Below are 11,702 nucleotides of genomic sequence, written 5' to 3'. Positions count from 1 at the left end.
AGGGTCTAGGCCCGAAACGTCAGCCTTCCTGATGCTGCTTGGCCTGCTGTGTTCATCCAGCTCTACACCTGGTTATCTCAGATTCTCCAGCATCTGCAGTTCCTACTATCTCTGAAACATTCTCACATAACTGCCTCCTTTTAGTTGTAGTAATCTGCCTTTGTGAAGATCTTTTCACAAATACTGATGACAGGAAGCACTAGGAAAACCTACAATGCTTCCCTCTCTCCTTGTACCTCAGGATTACTCTAAGTAAACTTGGCAAAGCCACAGAAAATCTCGCCTTGAAAGTCTTTCTGTGTTCATCTATGACTTTTCAGTGCCATTAAAAACCTCAAAGAACAATTTCACCAACAGGAACTCTGATTATAAAATTGATAGTTAACTGTGGTTGGGTCACTGATAATTTTTCTCTGTCTATTTGGGAGTAAATTTCAAGCACTGATGCCTTTGAATGAAATATTATTCTGCAGGAATTTCATTATATCATGAAATGTGAATATTTTTGGCGATGAATGACAATTTGTTGGAATGAACACTAACCTTCATTTTGGAAGCTGTGTCACCGTCATGTATCAAACTCGAGCAGGTCATGTATAATATAGGTCAGGCACCAAGTGAAAAAACTCCTTTCTCCCAATGCTGAACAAGCTTAAACACAACTCCCAGCTCCAGACATCGATGGCTAATTTAATGCATTTTGTGAACATTCTTAACTTCATTACAAACCAGATTGAAATGGCCCTCATTTTACTTCAATTTTTCCAGTTGGCAGTCCAAGAACTGAAATATTCCCTTTTCCATCACACTATTTCTTCCCTTGCAGGAACGAATAGGACATTTTTTCCCTCTGATCCTCTTGAACCTGATCCAGGTTTCGGACAGATGCACCATACCTGTTGCGCACCATGAGAGTAACCAGATTCCTGGAGAGAGAGCGCATGTAGGAGAAACAAGTTTGCATGCAGAAGGTCCGATTAAATTTTAGGCCTGGGGTATAACACTGCCGTTCCTGCTGATCCAGCGCAATAAAGGGACTTGCCTCACTAATTCATGCTCAGCTCCATGTCTTAAAAGTGTACTTGTGTTAAAATGGAGGCTGTCTTAAAAATTTGTTAATGCCTTACCCACCTTCTTAGAGCAGTTCAATGGCGTGAACCACCTCTGTTTGAAAGTTGGAGGGTTGGGGCTGGATTTGAGAATTTCCGAACTGTTGTCTTTCCCCGCTTGTCCTTGGGGAGGTTAAAGCTCTGACCCAGAGTGGCGGAGATTTAATGTATTTTCCATCCTAATAATATCTCCTATTCAAGAAAATGACCGGCTGGGTAATGCACAATAGAAAGCCAGGCCAATGCAAGTTGTCCCAAAGACCATTATCATTCTCTTCAGCAGTAAATATTCAGAAAATGAGTAGTGTTAAAACAAAAGCTGCATTTAAAACATAAGATATTCCTTTGAAGACACTGAGGCACTGTTTAGAATGCTAAGAGATGAACAGCTTTAAACAACAACTGGTCTCTTGCTGACTATATCCCATCTACATCAAATTATTTAGTCCAAACCACTACAATATCTCCTTTGTCTATCAAACATTTTGCAGCATTGCTGGTTTACCTCCAAATAAAATTGATTTACTCAATCATAATCAGTGGACTCTTTTCTGAATCAAATTGGACTGCGGGCTTCAAAATATGTCCCTTTTCTAAAAGTAACGAAAGCTTAGTAAGCAAATTTACAAAAGCTGTTGTTGTTTGAATCTTTTTTTAATATTCCAGCTCTTTGCTAATGCAGTGTATTGGAATGCCAACAGATGGTGCCACAGAATAGTGTGGTTGAGTTTATGTTTGTATGATCATACTGACTTCCCGCCTGTAGTGTGACACCAAATGGAAGCCAGAGTGTTCCATGAAACAGGAAGGGGTTGTGGGATGACTCATTGCGAGCATTATCATACAAACCTCCCAGCAATAGATTCAGAACGTCCAGGCCTCTGAACTGTTCAATGCATAGTTTAGCAATGATATAGCGAGGAGGAGGCCTTTTATTTTGAAAGTAAGCACATGAATAAAACAAAATTGTGGCATACTGATAGTGTTCTCACTGCGTTGTAGATATCTTCTTCTTGCAGATGGCTGATTTACACAATTTACTCAACTTTACAGTTGGTTCTTTGATTTTATCTTTCTTTTCATGTTTCAGAACCACAAACTTGCATCATTCATCTGGAACAGGCTTTTCTTTGTCACATAGACAGCTATTCTCTACCATTTCTGCATTGATGTGAAGGGATTTCTCCTGTACAAAATTGTCAGTATACCTTACGTATGCTATAACTCAATAACTGTGCAACGCCACTTGTAAAGTGTTCAAGTAATCTATGGACACAGTTAAATAACTTAAATAGTGATTTAAATCTTCTGAAGTGTCGAATGTTTCTGCACATCCTTTTAAAGCATTAGCGTTTATTGGGAAGGTAGTGCAACTATAGACATATGTAGAAGTAGACATGCATGGAACCTTCTGTCATGGAATACATCTTGTAATATCCCAGTGGTCTTTAGAATGTACATTGCAATCTGCGTAACAGGAATAATGGGATTGAAACCTATCTCCTTCTGAATATAAAGCATGCCATTCTTTCAGGGCCAACCCCAGCATCATCATCAAACTGACAAGCGTGGTGCTGTTGTTTCCTGGCATACTGAAGGACACTTGAAAAGGCAGACTTTCCCCCAGTGAAAGCCAGGCAGGGTTCTTGCTGGCTCCCCAGTTGTCAGGCGAGACCCACATTATGCGGTTTCAATTCTACTCACTTTCTGGAAACACAACAGATTCTGTGATGTGGATGAAGCAGAGTGTCATTGGATTAGCTAAGTTGAGGCAAATGTATGTAAATTGACTCCATATCAAAGTTTATAGTTTTCCTCAGCTACATTGCGCCATGGCCTTTAGGAGTTAGCTCCTTAAAGGTACTTGTTCATATAAGCTTAATTGCAGTAATGAAATGGATCAGGGTGGCAGTTCCTTTGGCATCCCTCAATATGTAAGACAGAAGTGTTTCTGTAGAGCATTGATAGAGAGGTACTACTAAAGCTTTGTTTTTGCTTCAATTTGCAATCACTCTAAGATGGGTTTGTTGAGACGAGTGAGTATGTGCCAAGAGACACTGCCTTTGATTCCTTTGTATCACCAGGGAGATAATAACTGAATCACATGTCTCCCTGAGTCCCTCCACACAACTTGACCACAGTTGTAGCTCTGGCCATGACTGAAACAATGACCACAACTTTACATTTGTATACTCCCATGTCCTTCCCAGCTACTAGCAAAAGTGTTTGCCAAATTAATGAAGTCTAGATTGCCAAGGAAACAGCTTCATCACTTTCCCAACATGAAGCAGGCAGCAACATAAGATAGCACTGCATTTCTCCTTTCCAGATGGCTGATTTCTCAAAAGTACACAAATTCGTTGATGGCACATAAATTGGAAAGCCCACAACCTGCTTTAATGAATAACGTCTCCATTTCATTTATTTCTAGGAAGTGATGAATCACTGAAACTGAATCTATCAGATCACTGTCTGCTATTTCAGTATTAGCCATTATGCCTCTATTTTGTGGCAGTCTGCTATCCCAACATGACTTGAAGATGACAAGGTGCTTGTTGTGGTTCGGGTTGGTGGTGACTCTTCAGAGGCTTATGTACAACTGCACAATTGAAATACAATCTGGCTAATGCCTCCAAAAAGATTCTGACGGAACATACCATTGACGTACTCAAGAAGAGTTTTGTTTTCTGGCATATGTTGGATAGATGATGGAAAGTCTTCTATAAAGGCCCAACTAGATTTTCATATTATAGGGTTCTTACATAATTTCATGATTACTGTTCAGAATGGTTTAGGGAATATCTCTCTTAGGAGGCCAGCTTATCACTCTCCTATTGTATACACTATTCTCTTCTGGCATTCGTGTGGGACCTTTCCCTGGATCACCAAAAGACCTCTGATTAGATTGCCCATGACAAAACATTTGTCTGATTATTGACGACCAAATGCAACAAATGTACCCTCAGCAGATTCCAAGGATTATCTGCATATCCATCATTCAGTTGAAGCTGCTTGAATACAGTATTAATATAAAATATTATATTAATATAAAAGCAGAAGAAATAAAACAAAATGACTGGGTCATTCGGCCCCTCAAGCTCGCTCTACTATTCACTCAGATCATGGCTGATGTATCTTAGCTACACCTTCCTCTTGCACTATCCCTGTATTCTTCGACTTGGTCAGTACTCAAAATATCTTTTGATCTTTGTTTTGAATACACACAATAGTTGAACATCCACACTTCTCTAGGGTACAGAATTCCAACGATTCACCACACTTCGAGCGAAGACTTTTTTCCTCATCTCAGTCAGACTCTGCATTCTGAAAACATGGCTCCCAGTTCTAGGCTCCACAGTCTGGAGAAATAATCTGTCGTATCCCTTTAGGATTGGATCACCCCATTCTTTTATATTCTTGGAAATTTAGGAAACCCAGTCGACTCGATCTCTCCTTATAGAAGAATTCCCTCAACCCAGTATTCAGTCTAGTGAACTTTTCATGCACTCTCTTTAAGTATATCTTTCCTTAGGTAAGTAAATCAGAACTACATACAGTATGTATGTAGTGTATAGTGTAGTGTATAGAGCACGGTGGCTCAGCGGTTAGCACTGCTGCCTCACAGTGCCAGGGACCTGGGTTCAATTCACTCTCGGGTGACTGTCTGTGTGGAGTTTGCACATTCTCCCCGTGTCTGCATGGGTTTCCTCCGGGTGCTCCGGTTTCCTCCCACAATCCAAAGATGTGCAGGTTAGGTGGATTGGCCATGCTAAATTGCCCGTAGTGTTCAAGGATGTGTGGATTAGAGGGGAATGTGTCTGGGTGGGAGGCTCTGAGAGTCGGTGTGGACTTGTTGGGCCAAAGGGCCTGTTTCCACACTGTAGGGATTCTATGATGATTCTATGATAATACTCTGGGCATAGTCTCACCAAGGCTCTGTAAAATTGTGTTTTCACTCATATACTCCCATTTATATGTAATAAATACCAAAATATAATTTGCTTCCCTAATTGTTTATCCCACGATGTCTTAGGTGTGCAAGTAATGTATTTCAATTACTCTAAAAGGACAGTCAGCTCGACCTCAAAGTGGCACAAAGTTGTCTCTGGCCAGGTCTGCTGCTATTACCATTATCTCTTCATTAATCAGTCATAGAAAACAGAAATCAAAAGAAATGCACAGCACAGTTTATATGTAACGGTATATATTTTGGCAAAAATTATAGAAATAAGATCAGGTGGCAAAGTTATGTTTCAAATAACCAAAGCAAGAGAAAACTGTTCAGCAATTTGTGATATAATCTGGTACAATGAGTTATAATTATTCCCATTATTCCATATGTTTCAAATTTAATTCAGAGGTGAGCCAATCTTCATGATGTTTTCACCAATGTTATAATTTTATACCCAAATATCTACTCGTGTGAATCAAATGTCTCACTTCAGTTGACAAGTTCACCTGGATTTCTTGTGAAGAACGTATCATACATTATATCAGTAGAGATCTTCTGCTGTCACCTAGTGGTAAAATAAGGAGTGTTCATCAATGTCCATTATGAGTTTCGATTGGGAGCATTTTACTGTTTTGGTCAGTAAAACTCAGTACCTAGACAATGAGACAGTAAACCATCAAAAGGGCGCTGGTTTCAAAAACAGCACACTGATGCTGGAACCATAATTATCAGAGGTGGTAATCACACGTGGATGGCATAGCCTTTATATTTCTGTTGTTGGCTTAAAAGCAAATCTGTCCCTTTAATTCACCATGTTAAAAAAAACAAATTTGGCAATGGCAAATCAAGTTGTGCACTTCCAGTAATATAAAACATCAGAGCTGGAATAATACAAAAGGTTATTTGTACTGAATTAAAAATAGAAAAAGCTGGAAACAGCAGATCAAATGGCATCTATTGAGAAAGGTACACAGTTAATGCATCAGTTACTGTTTTTACCAATAGTTTATGTAAGATACTCATCTTACATTTACTTGCTGTTTTAAAATAAAACTTTCTATAGCCTGGAGTTCAGTGGAATTTAAAATAAACCAGAATGAAGAAGTTTAACTTTTGATAATTACTTTTACAGCTTGCAAAAGCTATCACTAACTTGGAGATTGTGATTGGGATGTAATATATGTGCATTTGGAAGATGTGGAACAGTGTCTATTAAAAATATTGTGACAAACAAATGTCCTTTACGTTTGAAGTAAAACAGTAAGTACTGTTAGAGACTGTGAGGTAAAGAAAGTTATTTTGCATTCTGTCATTGTTTCAATTGCTCTAAACTAAGGAAGGAAATGCAAGTTGGTTCTGAACGCAGAACCAAGCTTCTATTCAAGTCTAAGCAGAGATAGGAGAGATTTAAATATGGCAGGTGGGACCTGATTTCAGGATTCTTATCCCCATTCCAGTCCTGTAGAATTTTTATTGACCGGAACAATCTGGGGGTAAAGTCCTGTGCTTGGCAATCCTGCCCTTCATACCGTGAGGGTGTACACCCGTGCCCACCCTCTGCAATTTTGATGGCGTTAATCAGATGTCTGCAGGAGACTTGGTCACAACTCCTGTAGGAGTTGCAAACCGTGAGAGAACCCTAGTATAAAATCATGAACATTATGATAGGGAAGTTTAAAAGCTGTTGCCAAACATAGGTGTCCTGTTTAGGTGTATGATAATTTAAGTGTTTTGATGCAGTAATTGATGATAGGATTTTGTTCATAAAAGGGAAGTGGAAATGTTACAAATGCATTACATTACTTTCTGGAGAAAATGTTTTAAGTATTTTACTCCACATGATATCCATGCTCCATACATGCACCAGCTGCACACAGCCCTCATCCACTGATATTGACATCTGGCATTCAGCAAGCCCTCATGACCAAACAGCAACCACGTGAGAGAACGGGCTAATGTGCCAGCGAACGGAGTCTGGCCTTCTAATCAGCCAGCTCGTTTCTCTCAACACCAGCGCTCCCTCCAGTCAGCTTCATTTCAGGCCATCGTCACCTTCTCAGGATGAAAATATAATGGGCGGACTCTGCCATGATGGAGAGATCATGTTGTCAAGAAATTACCCAACTTCCCATCCCCATGTTGAAAGTGAAAATCCAGTTCAACATTTCCACTTTTCAGTGTAGTTGGTGAACTGCTTCAAACTACCTGATTATTACCTGTTATTTGTCACTTGTTACTAATTTTGGAACATAAATTTCCTTCCAGATAAATATTGGAAGACATAAACCACTGATTTGAGGCCCTGTCAACCACTCCTTTCCTTACAGCTTTACTCCTTACAGCCCTGGAAACTATCTGAGGCTGAACCAGAACATTTGCAATCTCTCTGACCTTGAATAGAGTTTTCCATTTCTGTATCCTTTCCATCACTACGGCCAGCCACTTCTACTTCTGTTAACCTTCATTCCCTCTAAGCCAGTTTGCTGCTCAGACATGCTTCTGTTACTTCCAGTCCTGACTATGTTAGAGGTTTTCTGACTGGCCTCCCTCTTACACCCTCCTTTTACTCATCCAAAACCTGCCTGCTGTTATCTTGACGCATTAAGTCATTTTCACCCATTGACCCACCTCTTGATCCAGAAGTGCTACAATTTTAACATACCCAATGGCCCCATCCAAATCCCTGCATGGCCTTGCCCTGTCCACCCTCTGTAACCTCCTTCAGCTTGGGAAGACTCTATATTCCTCTAATTTTGGCATCTTTTGCATCAAAGATTTCTTCCCCCTTCCATTGTTGATGTGCTTTCAGCTAACTAGATCATACCCTCTGGAGAATTTCCTTCATAAACATATCTGCTCCTTCAAAATGCTTCCTAATTCTGTTTCTTGTGAGTGCATTTTTGGCCTCGACCTTAATATCCCTTCACATGGTTAGATGTGACATTTTATCTGATAATAGATCTTTCAATTACTTAGGATGTAAAGGTGCATTATTGCTGTTGTATAAATGGCTTTTTATAATCTGTGACTTTTCCTACACCCTATCTGTGAAAAAGGAAGCCATACAATTGTTCTTCCTGTACCAAAAATATAGCTGTAGAGTAGCTTAAAAATGTTTTCATTAATTCATCATCGTTTTTGAAATCAGCTCAGTGATGGTGAAGTGATTTTTTTTAAATGATATGTATTCGATAGTTGGCAGAGGTGGAGCAGGTTACTTTGCAGCACCAATTGGGAGACTTACAGCTGTTACAGTTTAAGACACTATATAAATGCAAGGTTTTGTTGTTGTCATGGTTACCCTGTTCAATTTGCAGCAGCTGCGTTGTGTCAAAATGATTAAATAGTTCTAGGAGAAACACAATGCAGCCTTTTTGAAAATACTAGAAAGCCAAATGGGACTGAGGTTGTTAAAAGCTCAGCACTTAAGAAAATGAAATTTAAACTTGTATATGTGACGGCCATCAAATGAAATCTAATGCAGGGGAAATCTTTCATAGATATTGAATGAATAATGCCTGTAATGTTGCTACTTCAGGCAGTTCCAGTTTAGCCTATGAGACTAAAATGAATCACTCTGAAGTCTACATTTTATTTTGATTAGTTGTTGGGAGCATAAGTAGTTGTTTCCTGGAGGTATATGTTTGATGTAAGAACAGGATGGATGACATGCACATGGCTAAGTGGTCACCTCGCTAAAGAGAATCACATATTTTGCATTTGAAAGTGAAACCTGATCAGCAACGTAAGGATGTACAGGATAAGTATCTGATACATTAATGTGGCCCTTAACAATTGTGCCCATGTTTTTGAAAGTGTCTCTCTCGTCTGCTCATTTTTGGCTTGAAGAGTATGTGTGAAACTTTGCGGTGGTGGCAGTTTTGAAACTCACACTGCATGTGGATTGTGGAATAGAATAGTCAGCAATGGTCCGTCCCTGTTGGAGCTGTGACCAGGCCAGCACCTTTCAGTGCACTTCCAGGGTAATGAGGGAGAGCTAATTTTTCAACTAATTTGTTTCCTTTCATTTATGATATTTTTCACAAATATCCAGCTGTTCATTTCCATGTGTGTGGAGGAAACGCAGATAGAACTGATTGAAGGTGCCTGAGAAAATGTGTGAAATGGACAGAAAGAGTCTAAATCATCTAATCATATCCTCTTGGTTTGTTCTCATATTGTTTCATTTCCCATTATCAAGTGCATTTATCTTGAGTAGGCATTGAACTAGAGCTCATGTGTGCCTTAGACAATACTTTATCTCTGACAGACAGATGCAGTTTGACATTAATATCCGTTTCTCGGTAATCATCCCCTGGTTTTCTTTTGACTGACTTTGAGGATTGGGGGAGAGAGAGCACTGCTTACAAACTGCCTAATGTCACCACCAGACAGGAGAATATGCGACCGATGAAGAGGAGGAAGAGATGAGCCCTATGTTCGTTAACAATGACATGGCAATTGAAGTTTTTGATCTAGCCGAGAATGAAGATATGCTTTCACCGGTGGAAATGGATCCTGAAAAGCTGGTGCATAAATTTAAGGAGGTACGAGATTTATTATAACCATTCTGCCACATGTTAAAAGCATTATTATTATTATAGTCATCTTTCCCTTTCCTCCCTCCCTGCCACTTCTTTGTGTCTCCCCACAGCTTTCCTTCAGTCTCTGTTGAAGCCATTTTCTAGCCAGCTCCACAGAGTGTAGAAGAGCAGTCTGGAATTGCTGGCCATCTAGTTTTTTTTTGTCCCTTGGAGAAAGGCTTGGCCTCCACAAGGTGACACACAAGAGTAGAACATTTGAGTTCAAGAATCCATTATAGCTGGAAACCATACAGAACAGGAAATGCTGTCTGTGCTCAGCAAGTTTGCAGGTCTTTTGAGGCGTGGGTAGATAGGTTCTCGACTAACAAGGGACTCAAAGGTTATTGGTTCGTGGGTTAGCAGGGGGAGGGAACGCAGTTAAGCAAAAATCTGGAGTTGAGGCCACAATCAGATGAGCCATGCTCTTATTGAATGGCACAGCAGGCCTATTCTTGCTCCGAGTTTGTATACTTATATACTTGAATGGAGAGAGAAACAGAATTAACATTTCAGGTTGCTGACCTTTCACCTGAGCTGGGAAAAGTTAGAGATATAAGTTTTTGACATGAGGTTGGGTGGTACAGGACCAAAGAAAGTTGTGTGATAGAGTGGGACACGAGATATTGAATGACAGAAAAGTTAGGCTTTGTAGGGTAAAGGAAATGGAGATGTGGTGAGAAAAGAAACAGAGAAAGGAAAAGTGTGTGTCCAGAGCGATGGTTGAAACATGCAAAGACAAAAAAAGAAATCGGGTTGCGTTCCAAAATTATTGAGCTTGGAAGGTTGAATGGTGCCAATTGAAAGAGGATTTGGTGTTCCCCAATCTTGCATTGAGTTTCACTGGAACAGTGGAGCAGGCCAAGGGCAGAGATGTTAGCATGAGAACAAGGTGACATGACGGACCGCTGAAAACTCTGGGTCATGTTTGCGAAATAAATGGAGGTGTTCTGTGAAATGGTCACCCAATCTGCATTTAATCTCCATGGTGTTGAGGATAATGTATTATGAGCACAGCAAGAGGAGAACATGTAAATTGATGCTTCGCTTGAAAGCAGATTTGGGACCTTGGACTGTGAGGAGTGAGAATATAACAGGACAGGTGTTACGCCTTCTGTTTACCTGAGAAGGTTCTGCTTGAAAAAATAGAGTTCAGGGAGTGATTACGGAACTATTTTTTTCCATTTGATAAATGAGTTGGGACATCATGTTGAGGTTGTACAGCACGTTGGTGAGGTGTCTTCTGGAGATCTGTGTGCAGTTCTGGTCACTCTGTTATAGGAAGGATATAATTAAACTGGAGAGGATAGAAAAAAGATTTACCAAGATGTTGCTAGGAATGGAGAGTCTGAGTTATAAAAATAGACTGGATAGGCTGAGACTTTATTAAGTGCAGTGTGGGAGTTCGAGGGGTGACCTTATGAAAATCATAAGGGGCAATAGATAAGGTGAACAGCAACAGTCTTTTCCCTAAGGTGAGGGAGTTCAAAACAAGGGGACATATTTTTAAGCTGAGGGGAGAACAATTTAAAAGGGACTTGAGGGGCAACATTTTCACACAGAGGTTGGCTTGTATGTGGAATGAACTGCGAGAGGAAGTGGTAGATGCAGGTACACTTACAACATTTAAAAGACATTTGGATAGGTACATGAATAGGAAAGATTTAGAGAGATGTGGGCCAAATGCAGGCATATGGGCATCGTTTGGTTTGGGAATGTGGTCAGCATGGACTGGTTGAATCGAAGGGCCTGTTTCCATGCAGTATGGTCGATGACTCTATGTTCGTGTTCCAGTGCACAGCGCCACCTAGTGTGCTCAATGAGGTGTTTGTAAGATGGTAGACCACATGATGTCACTGTAGTTTGATAACACTGTTCAATATCTCCTCATGCCTTCGCTAAATCCTCTATCATTAACACCCTACAAGTTATCATTGACCAGAAACAATGGCAGCAATGTGTACCCATGCAATATACGCTGCAATAACAAGGTGTAGAGCTGGATGAACACAGCAGGCCAAGCAGCATCACAGGAGCAGGAAGGCTGACGTTTCGGGCCTT

The 11,702-nt window shown here is 40.2% G+C and overlaps 1 protein-coding gene across 1 annotated transcript in view; it reads left to right on the top strand.

Annotated features, from left to right (window-relative positions):
* LOC109912582 (neurabin-2) overlaps positions 1–11,702 on the top strand; it is a 104,305-nt gene that overhangs the window by 50,387 nt on the left and 42,216 nt on the right. Inside the window, exon 3 of the mRNA XM_048614404.1 lies at positions 9,453–9,608. Coding sequence (XP_048470361.1) covers positions 9,453–9,608 — 156 coding nt within the window. The remainder of the gene's footprint in view (positions 1–9,452; positions 9,609–11,702) is intronic.

Source organism: Rhincodon typus, chromosome 30 (genome assembly GCF_021869965.1).
Source record: "Rhincodon typus isolate 14 chromosome 30, sRhiTyp1.1, whole genome shotgun sequence".
Classification (NCBI taxonomy): domain Eukaryota; kingdom Metazoa; phylum Chordata; class Chondrichthyes; order Orectolobiformes; family Rhincodontidae; genus Rhincodon; species Rhincodon typus.
This window is presented reverse-complemented; position numbering and strand designations above follow the sequence as displayed.